Source organism: Mucor mucedo, assembly GCF_025094135.1.
Source record: "Mucor mucedo strain NRRL 3635 chromosome Unknown EV154scaffold_176, whole genome shotgun sequence".
Classification (NCBI taxonomy): Eukaryota; Fungi; Mucoromycota; class Mucoromycetes; order Mucorales; family Mucoraceae; genus Mucor; species Mucor mucedo.
The window spans coordinates 52,789-70,116 of NW_026252460.1; the positions used below are offsets into that span (position 1 = coordinate 52,789).

Consider the following 17,328-nt stretch of genomic DNA (forward strand, 5'->3'; position numbering starts at 1 on the left):
GGCGGTTTCGGTGGAGATCGTGGAAGCCGTGGTGGTTTCGGCGGTGGAGACCGTGGAGGTCGCGGTGGTTTTGGTGGTGGAGACCGTGGAGGCCGTGGTGGCTTCGGTGCTTCTCGTGGCGGATTCAGTAGTGCTGGATCCGGTAACCATGTTACCTTTTAAATAATTTAAAATATTACCAATATCTTGTATTTGAAAACAAATCTCTTCCTCTCTCTCTCTCTTCTTTCTCTCCTCCCATTATTTTGTGTAAATAAATAAAAAATGCATTAAACCAATTTCTTCGGTTATTCAAAAATCCTCTGGCATTGTCATCTCATTGGTACAAAAACAATCTACTTTTGTAACATCTCTCTTTTTCTTTTCTTTTTCCCTATTTATTTATTCACACACCCGCAATATGAAAAGACTTTCTATTTATGCACCACTTTTCAAAACTACTTCTTCAGTCTATGTTAGACCAGCCATCTTATCAAGGTCTTATCATAGTGCCGAATATAGCGGCGGAGGACTTATGGGCAGAGATAATTTTACAACTCCCATATCCACTCCACCTACAAAACCAGAAGATCCTTTTGCTCATTTAGAACTGGCTCAATTGACGGACCCACGTTCGGTAAAGAAACAGAAAAATTGTTTAAAAAACACGAGTCAATTAATGTATACATTACTCTTAGATTGTTCAGCATCTCAATGAATATGTCATTGGTCAAGAAAGGGCCAAAAAGGTGCTTGCCGTAGCTATATTTAACCATTATAACCGTGTCAGAGCCAATATGAAGAGACACCATTTACAACAAAAGAGGCAGCAGCGTGAGCGCGAGTTAGTGGAAGGCGAAGAGCGTATGCACGCAGAACATCATCACCCCACTTTACCTCAAGATTACTATTCCACGCAATTACCTCTTCAAAACCATACAAGTGAATTCCCACCACCTTCCGAAAGAGCCTTATCCTATGGTAAGGAAAATAAATTGTTTGCTAAAATAGGATATTTTTAATTAAGCATCGTTGTCGTTAGGCGCACAAAGACGTGCCTGGTTAAATCCACCCACAGAAGCCATTGAGAATAATAACGGCAGAGTTCTTGTACCAGATATTGAGTCCGCTTTAAATCTTGATACAAGTGCAGAGGAAGATTCTACCGTGCATGATAAAAGTAATGTCCTATTAATCGGGCCCACTGGTTCAGGTAAAAAAAAAAAAAAAAAAAAAAAAAAAAAAATATCAATGACCCTCTTTTTTTTTAAAAAGTATACTGATCCATAATTGTTTGTTTGTATAGGCAAGACATTATTAGCTAGAACATTAGCACAAGTATTACAGGTGCCCTTTTCCATGTCTGATGCTACACCTTTTACTCAAGCTGGGTATGTTGGTGAAGACGTTGAATTAGTCATCCAGAGATTACTTCAGTCTTGTGATTTTGATGTAAAAAAAGCAGAAACGGGTATTGTGTTTATCGATGAAGTGGATAAAATCTCTAGAAGATCTGATTCACATACTGCCTCGAGAGATGTATCAGGTGAAGGTGTTCAACAGGTAAAACTATACACAAAATATCCTGTATTTCCACTAAAAAAATGCCTTAATTCATAGTCTCTATTAAGAATGCTTGAAGGAACTGTGGTAAATGTGACTGATAAATCAGGAGCGGGTAACCATAAGCGAGGCGGTCCTGGAGGTGGGGGTGGGTCCTTGAGCTCTCCAAACAAGGGTGAAACATACTCTGTCGATACGAGCAACATTCTTTTTATTTTAAGTGGTGCTTTTATTGGATTAGAAAAGATTATTGGCGATCGTCTTTCCAAAGGGGTAACATATAAAAAATATGTATATTGGAGTGTAGTATATAAAACTAAACAATATTTTAATACAGTCAATTGGTTTTGATGCTCATTTGAAATCAGAATCTGATATTGTAGAGGAAAGTAAAGAGTCTTTGCATGTGGTTGAACCTACGGATCTTGTAAAATACGGCTTGATTCCTGAGTTTGTGGGCCGTGTTCCAGTAGTTGCGTCAGTCAATAATCTTCAGGTAGACGATCTTGTTCGTGTATTAAAGGAACCCAAGAACTCCTTATTGAAGCAATACGAGGGACTTTTCAAATTGAACAACGTTAGCCTGAGATTTAGTCAAAATGCTCTCAAGTCGGTTGCTTCTCAAGCCTTGGAAAAAAAGACCGGTGCACGTGGATTAAGACGCATTATGGTAGGAAAAAGATTATAGTAAATGGGGGCTGTAGTTAACTTTTACTATAGGAAACCCTTCTATTGGAGCCCATGTTTGATGCACCAGCGTCTTGTATCAAGCAAGTGATTATTGATAGTAAAGTTGTCAACAAGGAAAAAACAGCTGTATATATCACGACAGAAAAATCACAAATGGCTGATAAGATGATTGCGGATGATGATGGTGTTGTTTTACCTCACACTGAGGACGATACCCCACAACAAATGACCCAAATATAAACAATAACAACAAAAGAAAGCATTGTACATTCCCTCTCTTTTTTTTTTCTTCTCTCGCTCTCATTGTTTTAATTTATACATATACTCCCCCTACTCACTCTATTAAATAAATTTGCAGTGCCTACATACATATTGTCAATGCGTGAAAGTGAGATCGAGTTAAAACCTTGGTTTGAATCCCCGTTCGTGTTTTGTGACGTGGTGAGATGCCGACAGTGTTATTTAATTGGGAAAGACTGGTAACGGTTAAGTCTTCTCTTTTACTGTACCTTACATAAAAATAAAAATAAAAATGGCAGGAAGACAACCAGTTCATTCTGTACTATTTGACAATAGTCAAGACAATAGTCAATATTATTCACAACAAGCAGCATCTGCACAGTCTGGCGATGGATTACAGTTTTATTCATCCACTTATGGAGATCAATACAGTGCTGGTGCCAACACGAACAGCAACTATTACAGTAGCGCTCCTTCGGGAGATATGCGTTCACCTAATTACGATTATACCTCAGGCACATCTGGTTCTTTCTGGAGCGCGTTTGGTACAGGTGGGTTTGCAGATGAACCACCTTTACTAGAAGAACTTGGTTTAAACTTTGGCCATATAAAGACAAAGGTACCGTTTTATCAACTGAAAAATAATTTTTTGTATTCACACACACACTTCATAGAGTTTGGCGGTATTAAATCCTTTCCGAACTGTACCTCATACTATTATGGATGACACGGATTTGGCAGGACCTCTTTTATTCATATTCTTATTTGGCACATTTTTATTATTATCTAGAAAAGCACATTTTGGATATATTTACGGTGTTGGTGTGATGGGTGTTGTTTCCATCTATTTGATTTTAAACATGATGAGTGAAAATGGAATTGATTGGTCCAGAACTGCCAGTGTATTGGGTTATTGTCTTTTACCTATGGTGATGTTGAGTGGATTCAGTGTGGTCTTGAAGTTGGACAACATTATCGGTTCTATCTTGACCGTCATTAGTATTTTATGGTGTACTTATTCTAGTTCGGGTATGTTTTCCAGTGTACTTCATTTAAACGAGCAACGGTTACTGGTTGCTTATCCCGTTGGTCTCTTTTATGCCTGTTTTGCTTTAATGACTTTCTTTTAAAATAAAAAAGTAACACCTGAATTCGAATTATGATTATTTTTTTTTTATTTCTTCTTTTTTCTTTTTATCCCAAAAATGCAACACCACGTTATCAATCCACCTATTCAAATTAGAAAAAGACCAAATGAATCAGACTCCATTACCAAACACATAAAGTAATGCATTTTATTTTCCTGTTGACAGACAAACAAAAAAGTTTTTTTCGTGTTTTTAACCATATCTTGTAGAAAAAAGAGACCAACCGATCGTAACATACCACCCAAGGTAACAAACAAAAAACATGCATTTTAATTCAGCCCCAATGTTAATTCTCATAATGAAAAGATTGAAGCTTATGTTCCAGAATCCAAACTCTATACCGAACTTTGCGAATTTGAAAAGAACCTCGATGTGTCCATTATGAGAAAACGTTTGGATATCCAAGAAGCGCTTGGAAAACCAACCAAAGTACGACGCACGTTGCGTATCTTTGTATCAAACACAGCAGCCGATCAGACATCACAAATTGACGAACCTAATAGTTTTGATTTAAACAATGAGAATGCACCTTCCTGGACCCTCAAAGTGGAAGGAAGATTACTAGACGTAAATAAGACTTTTTCATTCAAGAAAAAAATTCATTGATTTATATTATTATTAGCCTTTGATTCCTACCAAGAAAGCTCAACCTATCCAGAAATTCACATCCTTTTTTAAATCCATCCTTGTTGAATTAGATCGCGATCCGGAAATGTTTCCAGAAGGAAATATCACTGAAGTAAATATATAGCTTGAAGAAGGGGAAAAGTTAAACTAAATTAAGAAGTGAATTCTCTTGTAGTGGCATAAACAAGCTTCATCTACAGATTCTGATGGTATTGAATTAAAGCGTAAAGGCGATGTGGCAGTAAACGCTCGAATTATACTCGTTCCCGATTTCAATCCCAATAAATATAAGGTATCTGGAGGTTTATCCAACTTGATAGCATTGAAATTAGCAACCAAACCTCATGTCATCACGGAAGTTTGGAACTACGTCAAGGTAGATCAGTGATTTAATAACCCCCCCCCCTTCCGTCGCCAGAGAATGTAATGCACTAACACCTTACATCTTTTAGCAAAACAAATTACAAGATGAGCAGGATAAGCGATTAATCAAATGTAATGACAAATTAAGTCTGTTATTCGGTGGTCTTTCACAAATCCATTTTTCACAGTTACCAGATTTGATCAGTCAGCATCTGTCAAGACCAGATCCTATTGTCTTGAATTACACCATTCGTGTAGACAAACAGTTTAATCAATCGACAAAGGCTTATGATATGGATGTAGAACTTGATAGTGTCGTGCGTCAAAAGATGATGAATATTGTGGCTTCTAGTCAGACCCAAAAAGATATCATGGGATTGGATGATAAGATTGTACAATGTGTTCAAAGTATTAACAACTCAAAGATCAAGCGTGATTTTTTGACCCAGTTCTCGAGGGATCCTATTGAGTTTATTAACAAGTGGATTACGAGTCAGGCAAGAGATTTAGAGGTAAACACAAGGGGAGGGGGGGGGGAGAAGGTTACTCGTCGGAAACCCAGGGAGGGTGTACTTAGCATTGTATTTTTCTAGGTTATTCTTGGTGAGACAAAGGTCAATTTGGAAGATGTACGTCAAACAGATTTCTACAAACAGCCCTGGGTGAAAGAAGCCGTGTTTCACTATTTGACATCAAAGGTATATAAAAAAAAAGAATCGATAACAAAATAAAAAAATGTGAATGGCTCATCCTTTTTTATTTCTATGTATCTGTATAGACACAACAAAGAATGCAAGAACTCTTGGCTACTCAACGACATTAAATTTTATTAGAATAATAAAGCCTACTAGTTTACATTTTAAGAATTTTAGTAAGCATAGCCCCAAGATCTACTATCTGCCGAGCTATAGTAGTTGCCACTGTCATATCATATGGCTCATCCTTCATAGACTTGTTACTATCTTCAAAACGAACCGTTTTAGCCTTATGTATTTCTTGGATTTCTTCCTCTTCTTCTTCATCGCCACTCTCTACCTCGATAAAGTTGCCTTTATCAGTAGTGTGTTCCTTTTTGACATGCTCCTGTAGCTCTCCATAATCTCCGGAATGGAACCAGCAGCTACTGCAACCATGATGAGATAAATCGAACCCCATCTTTCTATCGGGCTGATAACTGTAGTTCATATTAAAAGGCCGTTTAATTCCAGGTCTACGACGGGGTAGACTTTGACCATGCGCAGTGCTAATGTGATTGAGTGTGGCAGGTCCTGTAGAATAAGAGGCTCCACAGATATAGCAGGGATATCTTAAAAATACAACTTGTCTTGATGGGTAGTCCATAAAAATATAGAGATGAATTATAAAGAAGAGAGAGACTTGAGTCGTTATCAGATGAACAACTTAAATAGCTATATCAGACTATCCTGGCAACATTTTGTCTGTTCGTGTATATTTTTGTACCATGACAACAAATTTACATGACAACAAAGATGCAGTTTTTTATTATTATAACTACTGTTTTAAAGATAGAGGGGAAGCTATTTTGTACTAAACAACTTTTTAAAATTGTTTGTAATATCAATAATCTTTTCAAATATTTCCTTTTCTGCAACAGGGTTTCGATGCTCATAGACTACATTTTTTTCCTCTTCATATTCCGGTGTCTCATATCCGTCTTCTAGGTCCACAAGATGCGTATCCCGTATATGTTTAGCAAGTCTTTGCAAATCTTGAGGGCAATAAAACCAACAAGAAGGACATCCATAGAATAAACATTGATGAGGATCGGATTTGCTCTTCACAAATTCGTATTGCGTAGAAGTTGGACGGGATCTGCTTTGCATTCGAGGGTGTAATTGGATTTGGTGCACTTCCATCATATGCTTAATAAGATAACTGGGGCTGGAATAAGGACTGCCGCATTCGCAGCATACATTATCGACATACGCTGTTCGTCGAATATGGTTTTTTATTACCATGTTTTGAGATAGATTAGTAAATTTTGAGAGAGAAGAGGAGGGATGGAAAAAGAAAAAGAGAAGATTGGGCCACAAGTGACCTTCTAGTACTATTGTGTGGTCAATATAAAGCTCTCACGTGATTACTGTCGTTGACCATAAGCTGTATTTATGTCATGTCTCATGCTGATAAAGAAATCATATAAATTATAGCTTGAGATAGCCTGTACCCGTTTGATAATGGTTCTAAAGAATGACAAAATAACATGGTCAAATCTCAGAACCCTAACCCGACTGCAGCAAATACCGCACGGAAAAAAAATTACAAGTTTGTCAATTTTAACCGGCTACAGTTTAATGAGAAAAATATGAACTAATACGTATGTACTTGTTCCAAGTTACTCCTTTTGTCCGTTTGATTAAAAAAAAAACTCGATAAAGCTAATTTTGGTGCTTTGAATGGTATGTTAGACGAGACCAAGACTCGAGTTGATGATGAACGCTTAATATCAATACCCTCTGTACTCTCTTGTGGCAAAAAGTACAATTAACTGTGTGTTATTGCTTTTGAAATATAATAGAATGCAATATTTTTTACACAGGGAAATGAAACTAGGATTTATTAATCGTTTCCGTTTTAGTCTTAAAAAAAGACGATATATTAAAGGAATATAAAGATATGAAGAGGTCAAAGATAAAAAAGCAAAGCAAGCATTTGAGGTGGATCATTCTTGATTGAACAATTTTTGTCATTGATCGCTCTCTGACGCTTCTTTATAAGAAAGGAATCATCTACCGATAGTATAATCGTAACTAGATCCAAGCATAACTTTAATCCATGTCCCAGCCAAAATCAGAAAGCAGCTTTCGTGTATAAAACGATGTACCTTTATCATTCCTTGTCATAATTTTTCATTTGGTTGTGGAAAATAAACTTAATAATTGTTTACCCTTTTCTTGGAAAGTAGTGCTTTTTATCAACATGAGAGAAAAAACTATATAATTATATCAAGATGAGATAATCAATTAATTATATAAAAAAGAATAGATCTTTTTAAAGATGTTAGTGATCGACAACAAAGCATTCTATCAGATTATCTAGGTATGTGTGTGATGTCACTACGTTAGCAAATTCTTTATCGGAAGGTTTAGTAAAATATAGCAATGAAAAGGAGTCATGTTATGAAAACAAATCTAGCACTTTGTAGCTCATAAAACTCGGGTTTCTGTAGATACAAATCAACTTTAAATGTGTGAATAAACCTTGATATATGTAAAATGAAAGAAGAAGATAGCGCAATTTTTTTTTAAAAAAAACACATCGATGTAGACATTGTCGCTATACCAGCTTTTGCTTTATGAACAAACAAGTTTTCTTTATAGTGTGTGACCCCTTATTCTCTTCTTGTAATTACTTAAGTGAATATGTTTAATAAATCCGTGAAAACGGACACTATTGCTTTGATAGCAACAGTTACATTCATGTAACCTTGTAAATAATTTTGCTTCTTACGACTCAATAATAAACTGTGCCATAAATCCGCAAACACGGCCATAACATTTGAGGTCTGGAACGACATTGTTAGAGCTACATGAAGAAATTTCTGGGTGATACATCTTTATGCTCTTTTTTTATTTAAATCCGCAAACACGGCAGACCCGATTTCCGACAAAGTGCACCCTCATTGAACAAAAAGTTAGATGTGCACTGTTTGTACTACCTTGGCGTTGTTTCAGCTTTTCTTATCTAATACTCTGTAAGGGTCAGAACATGACGTATACACACTACCATATATGGTAGCTTCATCAACCATGAGTTAAATAAAAACTATAAATTAAGCTCTTTTTTTTTTCGTTTCCGTAATTATTTTTTTGTATTTATAATCAATAGTTTCGCTATGACTGAAAATAAAGTTCTTCCAAAGATGCAATATGTTCGCTTCGGCAACACCGGCTTAAGAGTAAGTAATACCATTTTTTGAAGTGTGTATGTCCACGTAGGCATTTCAACATACTTATTCCATATTTAGGTTTCGCGTTTTGCCTTGGGCTGCATGTCGTACGGGTCTTCCAAATGGCAACCTTGGGTTAAGGATGAAGAAGAGTCTCTCTATCTGATTGGTAAAGCTTATGAGGCTGGTATTAACTTTTTCGATACAGCCGAAAGTTATTCGAACGGTGAAAGTGAGCGTATCTTGGGTAAAGCCATTCAAAAGTTCAACATGCCTCGATCTCGTATCGTAATTGCTACCAAGGTCTACTTCACTGTCGATAAAGATATCAGTAATAATCTACTTGGAAAGAAATTAGATGGTCAAAGTGAGTATGTCAATTCGTATGGCTTGTCTAGAAAACATATTTTCGATTCTGTTGAAGGGTCTTTGAAGAGACTTGGCGTTGATTATATTGATCTGTATCAAATTCATCGTTTCGATCATGTAAGTTTTTTTTTATTAGTGGGTGTCTGTGAATAAATGGACTTTTTGTGAAAATTTACTGTTGGTTTCTATATAGGATACGCCCATTGAAGAAACCATGGAGGCATTGAATGATTTGGTTCGATCTGGTAAAGTCAGATACATTGGTTGTTCGTCTTGTTTTGCTTGGGAATTCCAAAAAGCCAACGCCATTGCCGAAAAGAACGGTTGGACCAAGTTCTCTAGTATGCAGAATCTCTACAATCTGTTATATCGTGAGGAGGAGCGTGAAATGATTCCTTACTGTCTTGATAGTGGTATTGCCTCCATCCATTGGTCCCCTCTTGCCAGAGGCCTCTTGACTGGTAACAACCGTAACTCTGTTCGTATCCAAAGTGACCTTGCTATCAATGCCTTCTTCGCAAAGAAGGAAAGTGTCAATAATGATTTGATTGTGGATCGTGTTGTTGAAATTGCAGAAAAGCTCGGTCATTCCCCTGCTCAGATTGCTTTAGGTTGGATGTTGACTAAAAAGCACGTTACCAGTCCAATTATTGGCGTTTCTAGAGAATCAAACCTTTATGATATTATTGGAACCCTTGATGTCAAATTGTCTGAGGAGGAAATTAATTATCTTGAAGAAGCTTATATCCCTCGTAACCTCATTCCCATGTAATTGGATAAATCGCATTCATGATAAATATTGAGAATAAAAAATTTATTCACCATAAAAAAATGAATTATGTTTGTGGGGGGCAAAAAAGTTATTTTGACATCCTTGAGTTTATAAAAAGAGCAAGTTACACGGACAATGCTTAAAAAATCAAGTCACGATAACTCTAAAATTCTGTGTGCATGTTTATTTTTATTTATATATTACAATTTTTTATTTAAAAAAGAACTTTTTAAGCAGAGATGAAGTTCTTCATGTTTTGGAGCCATTGGGTATACTCCTTTTGTTCCTTATGCTCAACATAATCGGGCAAGAAGTTGGCCAAAGCAGTGTTAATACCACGCTCTTCGAGGTAACGTTCAAAGAGGTTTTGGAGGTTTTCATCCAATTCGGCAAATTGAGGACCAATGTAAAGTCCACGACGTTGCCAGTCAGCCTCAGCAGATTGTTCATCAGCTAATTTACCGTCCTTATAATACATGACACTTTCGACAGCGATCTCACCATCTTGGGCAACAGTATCAATTGTGACAGCACCTTGACCATCCTAACATTATCAAACAAGTTTAAAAATACTGCTTTCTATCCAGTTAATTTCTTGTTTACCTTTTCAATGGTGACGGAAGCGCGAACGGGGAAAGAGACGGCTTCATCATCTTCCTCAGTCTCGGCCTCAACCATATCATCCTCAGGAAGGAAACCTTCGGGGGAAGCGTTGTTGATATCAGAGATGGAGAACAAGACACGAATCCTATAATTCCTCGCTTAATTTTTCTTTTCTTCTCCATAAACGTGTATATCCCCCCTCTATTGCACTTACTTTTCATTTCCAAAGGTACGAGAAAGAGTAACTTCATCGACACCAGCCTTATCCTCAATCTAACAACGGTACTCTTTTAGACAACAAGTAAAATTCACCCAAAAAAAAAAAAAGTTATATTACCTTGAAGGAGTTGGCTTCCAAAAACTCCTTGACAAATTCAGGTTGACCAGCTTCGGCGTTGGATTGTTCGTATTGAAGCTCTTCGTCCAACTTGTGAGTAAGATCAGCATCAACTATTCGCAACCATGGGGATATATTTAGTTACGAAAAAAAATGTGTCAAATATAAACTTTACCAACACCGTTGCTCATACGAGCCATACCGGCAGAGAAAGAACGCGTAGCGGTGAATGCAACAGTAGGCATACGTTGGGTCATGCTAGGAGCAACGAAGCTCTTAACAAGGCTAGGACGTGCAATAGCACGAAGAGAAGAACGTAATAATTGAGAAGCCATTAGAAATAAAAGAAAAATAGATAAAAGAGAGGCATTGACAGGGGGATCGCGAGCCCTCGTTTTGTGTGCGGGCCATCCCAAAAAAAAAAAAAAAAAAAAAAAAAAAAAATTGAAATACACCTGAGTTTTAAATAAAAACCCTGGTACGCAGCAATTTGAGGCTTTGAATCATGCAAAATAAATAAAAACTGCCCTGCAGTATAATTTTTTTATTTTTTTTAATTTGCTTCTTTGAGACGGTAACAAAGAGGAATATCTCCACTTGTTTTCAAAATATGCTGTTTAATGGCTGCGAGAGTCATGGTGGGTGTAAGCACGGTTTCTCCACATAATAATTCGACGTGGGATTCATCCTCAATGTTTAGTTTCTCGGATATATATTGGATAAGTTTCCTGACCCGTAATACTCGATTTGCCAACAGTCGATTATTAGGTCTAATCCATAACATAAAAATTTAGTATTCATATTTTTAAAATCACGTTCTGGTATACTTTACCCTCCTGGAAGCTCCTCTAGTTTAGAACCCGATGCAGGTTTTAAAACAAATGTCAGTTTAACTGTCTCCTTGGGTGGTGTTTTATTCTATGAAACAAAAAATAAAAAAAAATAAAAAAGTGTCAGTCTCTGAAAAAATAAAAGCACAAAACGCATTCAAATTTGTATTTACGTATAACAGAAAAGCCAGTAACCAAGCCGGAGCAGCTTCGATTATTGTATCTGCATCTTCGCCGCTTGATCCAACTGTACCACGGTATAAATCCATCCCTGTTGAGGCCTCTGCGCTTTCTTCTGCCACAATAATCATGGTGGATGAAGGGATTTGTAACGGGGGGAAATCTTCTGAATGAGGTGGTGAATAACATTCTGACTTACTTTCTTCGATTTCTTTCAATTTGCTTTCTTCTGCTGCCTTTGCTTCGGCTGCTGCCTTTTCAGCTGCTGCTTTTTCAGCTGCTGCCTTTTCGGCTACAGCTGCTGCTGCCACTGATGCTGCGGCTAATGATTGCTGTTGTTGTTGTTGTTGCTCATCTGCAGAGGATTGGATACTGGTAGATGTTGATAAGCTAGGGAAAGGTTCACCAGGTCTATCTTCACTAGTGGGTATGCGTGATAATTTTGCCTTAACAGACAGGTTCTTGAGCCTATGCATAAAATTACTTCCGGTTGGAGAAGTAGGGGATGTGGGTAATGCAACAGCTTGAGGGAGTTGAACAGAAGATTCTCTACGAACAGGTGGGTAATGAGCACCCGAGAAGTAATCTGCTTGAGTAGTTGTTGTAATAGGCGCAGTGAAGGGTCCATTGAACTGCGCTGCCTGTGGAGATGAAGGCAGGTAAGGTGATTGGTCGACGTTAGTTGTAACTGCAGTAAGAGGTAATTTCGGTCCATCGTCTGTTGCTACTGGATTAAGTGATGGTATGGTCACAGTAGGAGGGACAGGGACAGCAGGAGGTGCTTCGACTTTCTCCTCTTGTTGTGTAGGTTGAAGCGATTTACTCTTTATAGAATCAGGTCTATCTGGTTGATCATCAGTAAAGCGAATAAGCCCTTCCTCCTCATGTTCAAGCTCTCTTTGTATGAATTTTTGGAATAAGTTCACGAGTACCCATTTTCCTAAATTTACTATGTGTATACTTGTTGTTTAACCATTTGCTCTTATGTTTGGGCCAAAAGATAAAAAAAAAAAAAAAAAAAAAAAAAAAACCTACAGCGTTGATCCTCACGAACTTGATAATCTGCTGGTATTTCAACTTCATCGGCATACATTTCGCAGTCAAAACAATTTACTTCGTGTAATTGAACCGTGATTGCCTACAGAATGAGATATTTTTTTTAAACAATTATGTGCAAAATACGTCCCTAGTAAATGTTTACTTACGCCAATTTTAGTGTCAATGGAGCACCAAGCTGGGAAACTTTCCAGACTGTTTACTTCCTGTGCTACATCTTCCATGTCTCTTTTACCGAAATTTTTGATTTGAATGCACTAAGGATTGAAGCTGATAATCAGAATACAATTTTCCCGTTTTTCATTTACTACCCCTTCATTGAACTTTACCTTTGTCAAATCCCACATTGTAATCTCCCCATTAGTGTCCTTTGTTAAGATATGTCGTCGGTTGTGCAGTATCAAATGAGCAGTGATTCCAGGTTTACCTTCAATCACATGATCTGGTGAAGCTCTTAGAGGGATTAAAGTTTCTTGAAGATCGACATCTTCATCTTGATAGCTGATAGGGATGGATAATACTGATCCAGCATACATGGTAATAGAATCACTTCCTACAAAGGAATCTGTTACTTGAGATGTGTAAGGACTTTTGGCAGGAGGTAATTTGATAAGCGCAGAAGGAGGGATGTCAGGATTAAATTCAGATCGTGGTAATACTTGACGTGATTCAGCAGGTGGAACAGACAGCCATCGGTTAATACTGGAACTGGTAGTGGCAGTCCAAACATATGTATCTTCCAATGCAGCAATCTTTATCACACCGGAATCTTCCTTAAATAATCCAATACATTCGCTTTCACCTTCTGATAAAGTTTGGCCTGAAATTTCCGTCTTATTCACAAGACCGTCTCTGGAACCTGAGTAGAATGTCTTTAATTCAGGATGATCGGAATAAAGCGACCACACTGAGTCAGGATGTGTTTCGTAGGTGGTTAAACAACGTTGAGCTTTGACGGACCAAAGCTTAATAGTAGAATCGGACGAACCGGATAAGATCTAAGAAAGAGACGAGGTCAACAATTAGCGTGGAGAAAAATAAGATTAACCAAGTAAAACTCACGTATTGACCATCATCACTAATCAATAGTGCACGAATGTTATCAGTATGTCCTGTTAATTTACTAATACGTTTTCCTGATCTAGGGTCCCATAAACGAACGACTTTTTCGGGTGAACCAGAAGCTAAGAGGGTACCCGATGGATTCACTGCCAAAGCGTATATCGAACATTTACTTGAGGTATTATGCAATGAACCTAGAAATTAAAACATATTTTAATAAAAAATTATAGGTGTATATGCTAACGCTGAATACTTTACTATTGCTCTCACTCGTACCGTCTGAATAATGATTAATGGGGCCTGCATCGATTGACAATGCGGCTTCTGATTTCTCAATATCCCAAATATTAATCTTTCTATCCAGCCCGCCACTTGCTACCCATCCAGGCTTTGATGCATACGTCAAACACTTTGCAAAATCGGTATGGTATCCAATCGTATGTGCTACTTTGGGTGCATCACTATAGGGCTTCCACAATTTAATTGTTCTATCAGATGAAGCGGACACGACTAGATATTTGATTTCAGAAAAAAAAAAAAAAAAATATAAAATGAATTTAGTTTGTATTACCACAGGTTCCACCTTCGCACAAAACAATATCGTTGACCCAATCTGTATGCATTTGGGAAAATGCTTTACATGAAGACTTGGGAACTGTGGTCTAACAAAACAGAATGTTTTTATTTTTTAGTTTCTTGTTTCTTTCCATGGTAAATATTCAAGTCTACCTGAGTTTGTCCATCTAATCTCCATTTGTCTTTGGTGTCCTTTGCAACTTTCAAATGCAAATCCCAACTCGCTACAATACCATCCCTGCCAGCAGAGTATAAAACACCTCCTTCATTGTTGGCAGTATTGTAATGAGAGGTATCAATGGCTAATGAATTGACACCGAGACAATGCGTTTGTTCTTCATTACACAATTTGACTACGTAAGATACTTTACGACGTGTTGCTGCCTTCATTTCTCGAGGTAATTTTTTTGAATAAAAATAAAAAAATAAAATGAAAAGGGAAATAGGGGTGATGTTAAAGTGTTAGCACTACCGGAGGTGGACAAACTCCGCTGACCACCAAAAAAGTATTTTCGGCTCTCCTAAGGACAGCCAAAGTGCACGCAATTACATCGTAAGAGCTGTTCTTAATACTTGGGATAGAAACAAGGTGATAGTTAGAGGGAAAAAGCACATTGTATAAAATATTCATTAATTGTAAGTTACTTACCCTTGGCACGTCTACTCTAAACTTTGAGAAAGTCTAAATGAGATTTTACAAGTAGGTTAGATTATCAACAGACAAAAAGAGTATATGTGTATTGTAATACCTTCGCATGTAATATGAGGCAATAAGATATAACAAAATAATGGGGAACAGTAACATGTCATCTTGGTAGATTCTTTACTCTCGAGGTACGCATGTCATAAGTCTTGGTTATAATGATGATAATAACACCGTCTCTGCAGAAGAACTATCTGGAGACGTAGATTTTAACGATGTTATCATATAATTTTAATATAGCATGAACGACAAGAAATCAAAAGATGGCACCAGAATGACTCAAATTGCCCATTTTTATGAGAGATAATATCACACGTTGTACTTTTAATTGGACTTTTAAGCGTTAATGATAATAAAAATTACATATGAGAGTAAAGCGGACATAAGCAATTTGTTGGGCATCAACAAGTCTTTTTTTTTCTTCTTCTTTTTGTGGCCTATAATTATATTACTCCCTTTAACGTTTTTTTTTTTTTTTTTTTTTTGTAAGTGGGAAGAAGTTTTTATTTAATTTCCATAAACTTTATACACCAAACTAATGGCACAGTAGCATTTAATGCTTAATAATAGAACGTCAGTCAAAATTAATCATAAATTAGCAACAGTTGTATCACTCAAAAATATCATCTTTTTTTTTTCAGTGTTTTGCTATGACCAATTATACAATCACCCTCCTTCCTCTCTCTCTCCCCCCCCCCCCACACACCTCCGTTGTTCTTAATTTTAGCACATCAACAAAAGAATTGTAATAAACAGACTATTAAAATCAAATCCTTTTTTACAAAATTACACTTGATTATTTCGGATGATGTTTCAATAAATTTCCTTTCCTTTCTATTGCTTGTATATATATTTCCAGTAATTTAGAAAAGTTACATTCTCTTTTGCGTTCTACAACAAAACATTGCAACTGAGACCATGTGTGCTGGCCTGAAGTTGTGTGTACTGATTTACCCTTTCATGTTTTTCACTTCATTTTTGCACTTTTTTTTTCTTAAATGTCTTCTTAATTCAACTTTATTATTAGTCTAACTGTTAAAATGCTTTTGTGAATTATAAAAGACGGAGTTGAAACGTCAGTGCAATGCTTAAAAGTTAGTAATTATGTCGTCATATCAACAATATTGTAAAGTTCATTGTCCTTTCGATTCATTCCATCTTCAATTTTTTAATTGTTTTGCACGTGTTACGCAACACACTGAGCGTATCCTCTTAATATATATATTGTTGCGGGGATAATAACTTTGATAGTAAATGTAACTGGATTCTTGAATTAAAATTGAAATGATCTTATAACTGTAACAAAAGATGCAAAAGTTTTAATATAAGGAGCAGATGCGTTTTATTATTTAATTTTACCTGTAACAAAAGATGCAAAAGTTTTAATATAAGGAGCAGATAAAAAGGCTCCTTATTGCATCTCTCGTTACGGCTTTTATACAAAATCAATGGTGTAACACCCCAAAAAAAAACTAAACCCTGATCCCCATGACAATATATATATATATATACATAGTTTCAAGTGCAGAATGCGTTTTCGAGTTTCCATCATTTTGTAATCAACTTTATTTTTATCGACAGATCTATGACGTTTTACTAGGCACAGTTACCTTATTGTCGCTCAATGTAAGTGACTGTACTATAAGTTTATACGTGTAAATAGGCATCTTTATGACTCTCTTTTAATAGAAATACGCATCTATTATTTGACTCATACACCAAGACCATGATTATCCAGTTTTATATTATTTGGTCATTTTCTTATTCTGAACGATCCCTTGATCAATATATAAAATCACTGAATTATATCTTCCTTTTTATAAGTGTATACCTATAAGAAATTCAATTTACTCATACAACTGTCAACTTTGGTATAAAACAACGGTGTTGCTTACGTAACTCGTAACTTCAAACGTTATCTTTACTAATTGTGTAAATTATTCTAAAAAGCCATCTTTACCTTTCATACTGCTGACATCTTTTCGTAAAACTTAGGTTTAGAACGGAATTGAAAATACAATTCATGAGCAAAATATTAAGCTTTTTCATTTTCCAAACGCTTTCCCAAAGTTCTTCCGATTTAATAAACGTCAGCACATGATACGTATCCTTGCATAAGGATTTTTAATCATGCATCATAAATTTCAATGACAGTGAGCTTAAAGAAAAAAAAAATGGAGAACGTACACATTTATAGATAAATTTGGCCCTGAAATTATGTAAAGGAAAAAGAAGATAGTTTATTCATTTTTTAAAAATCACCATACAAAAGACGTATGTTTTTCCCCCAAATGGTCCAAGCTAAACTTCTTGTCCTGTC

General features: G+C 36.4%; 7 protein-coding genes across 7 annotated transcripts; 3 read left to right on the forward strand and 4 right to left on the reverse strand.

Moving 5' to 3' along the window:
* The first annotated feature begins 303 nt into the window (after positions 1 to 303).
* Positions 304 to 2,600, forward strand: EV154DRAFT_528166 (ATP-dependent Clp protease, ATP-binding subunit ClpX). Its single transcript, XM_051603557.1, has 6 exons — positions 304 to 960; positions 1,022 to 1,192; positions 1,286 to 1,542; positions 1,600 to 1,815; positions 1,880 to 2,212; positions 2,263 to 2,600. Exons 1-6 carry the CDS (start codon positions 777 to 779, stop codon positions 2,470 to 2,472), a joined length of 1,371 nt encoding a protein of 456 aa, XP_051451693.1. The 5' UTR covers positions 304 to 776; the 3' UTR covers positions 2,473 to 2,600.
* A 164-nt stretch (positions 2,601 to 2,764) lies between these two features.
* EV154DRAFT_430828 (uncharacterized protein) lies at positions 2,765 to 5,433 on the forward strand (the record flags this gene model as incomplete). Its single annotated transcript, XM_051596562.1, has 8 exons — positions 2,765 to 3,091; positions 3,147 to 3,176; positions 3,786 to 3,866; positions 3,927 to 4,187; positions 4,243 to 4,359; positions 4,423 to 4,623; positions 4,700 to 5,122; positions 5,389 to 5,433. The coding sequence occupies 8 exons, from the start codon at positions 2,765 to 2,767 to the stop codon at positions 5,431 to 5,433; spliced, it is 1,485 nt and encodes a 494-aa protein (XP_051451694.1).
* Positions 5,434 to 5,462: 29 nt separating this feature from the next.
* EV154DRAFT_570109 (uncharacterized protein) lies at positions 5,463 to 5,951 on the reverse strand (the record flags this gene model as incomplete). The annotated part of the gene is made up of 1 exon (XM_051606183.1): positions 5,463 to 5,951. One exon carries the CDS (start codon positions 5,949 to 5,951, stop codon positions 5,463 to 5,465), a length of 489 nt encoding a protein of 162 aa, XP_051451695.1.
* Positions 5,952 to 6,148: 197 nt separating this feature from the next.
* Positions 6,149 to 6,589, reverse strand: EV154DRAFT_487233 (uncharacterized protein; the record flags this gene model as incomplete). The annotated part of the gene is made up of 1 exon (XM_051598956.1): positions 6,149 to 6,589. One exon carries the CDS (start codon positions 6,587 to 6,589, stop codon positions 6,149 to 6,151), a length of 441 nt encoding a protein of 146 aa, XP_051451696.1.
* Positions 6,590 to 8,435: 1,846 nt separating this feature from the next.
* Positions 8,436 to 9,721, forward strand: EV154DRAFT_528172 (NADP-dependent oxidoreductase domain-containing protein). The gene is made up of 3 exons (XM_051603558.1): positions 8,436 to 8,529; positions 8,599 to 9,006; positions 9,083 to 9,721. Exons 1-3 carry the CDS (start codon positions 8,467 to 8,469, stop codon positions 9,659 to 9,661), a joined length of 1,050 nt encoding a protein of 349 aa, XP_051451697.1. The 5' UTR covers positions 8,436 to 8,466; the 3' UTR covers positions 9,662 to 9,721.
* Positions 9,722 to 9,830: 109 nt separating this feature from the next.
* Positions 9,831 to 10,995, reverse strand: EV154DRAFT_528174 (mitochondrial glycoprotein). The gene is made up of 5 exons (XM_051603559.1): positions 10,777 to 10,995; positions 10,602 to 10,714; positions 10,479 to 10,537; positions 10,265 to 10,409; positions 9,831 to 10,205 (listed from the first exon to the last, which is right to left on the reverse strand). The coding sequence occupies exons 1-5, from the start codon at positions 10,934 to 10,936 to the stop codon at positions 9,891 to 9,893; spliced, it is 792 nt and encodes a 263-aa protein (XP_051451698.1). The 5' UTR covers positions 10,937 to 10,995; the 3' UTR covers positions 9,831 to 9,890.
* A 112-nt stretch (positions 10,996 to 11,107) lies between these two features.
* On the reverse strand, positions 11,108 to 14,811 carry EV154DRAFT_528177 (WD40-repeat-containing domain protein). The gene is made up of 8 exons (XM_051603560.1): positions 14,301 to 14,811; positions 13,988 to 14,239; positions 13,730 to 13,923; positions 12,997 to 13,665; positions 12,817 to 12,924; positions 12,647 to 12,749; positions 11,605 to 12,560; positions 11,108 to 11,519 (listed from the first exon to the last, which is right to left on the reverse strand). Exons 1-8 carry the CDS (start codon positions 14,350 to 14,352, stop codon positions 11,430 to 11,432), a joined length of 2,424 nt encoding a protein of 807 aa, XP_051451699.1. The 5' UTR covers positions 14,353 to 14,811; the 3' UTR covers positions 11,108 to 11,429.
* Between the last annotated feature and the right edge of the window lie 2,517 nt (positions 14,812 to 17,328).

Coding starts and splice junctions, on each gene's coding strand:
- EV154DRAFT_528166 (XM_051603557.1), top strand. CDS start 777: ATGAAGAGACACCATTTACAACAAAAGAGGCAGCAGCGTGAGCGCGAG. Junction 961..1,021: donor CGAAAGAGCCTTATCCTATG/GTAAGGAAAATA, acceptor CGTTGTCGTTAG/GCGCACAAAGACGTGCCTGG. Junction 1,543..1,599: donor CAGGTGAAGGTGTTCAACAG/GTAAAACTATAC, acceptor CTTAATTCATAG/TCTCTATTAAGAATGCTTGA.
- EV154DRAFT_528172 (XM_051603558.1), top strand. CDS start 8,467: ATGACTGAAAATAAAGTTCTTCCAAAGATGCAATATGTTCGCTTCGGC. Junction 8,530..8,598: donor TCGGCAACACCGGCTTAAGA/GTAAGTAATACC, acceptor TTCCATATTTAG/GTTTCGCGTTTTGCCTTGGG. Junction 9,007..9,082: donor AAATTCATCGTTTCGATCAT/GTAAGTTTTTTT, acceptor GTTTCTATATAG/GATACGCCCATTGAAGAAAC.
- EV154DRAFT_528174 (XM_051603559.1), bottom strand. CDS start 10,936: ATGGCTTCTCAATTATTACGTTCTTCTCTTCGTGCTATTGCACGTCCT. Junction 10,715..10,776: donor TCGTATGAGCAACGGTGTTG/GTAAAGTTTATA, acceptor GGTTGCGAATAG/TTGATGCTGATCTTACTCAC. Junction 10,410..10,478: donor CGTACCTTTGGAAATGAAAA/GTAAGTGCAATA, acceptor GAGGAATTATAG/GATTCGTGTCTTGTTCTCCA.
- EV154DRAFT_528177 (XM_051603560.1), bottom strand. CDS start 14,352: ATGCATACAGATTGGGTCAACGATATTGTTTTGTGCGAAGGTGGAACC. Junction 13,924..13,987: donor CGGTACGAGTGAGAGCAATA/GTAAAGTATTCA, acceptor TTTAATTTCTAG/GTTCATTGCATAATACCTCA. Junction 13,666..13,729: donor TTAGTGATGATGGTCAATAC/GTGAGTTTTACT, acceptor TCTCTTTCTTAG/ATCTTATCCGGTTCGTCCGA.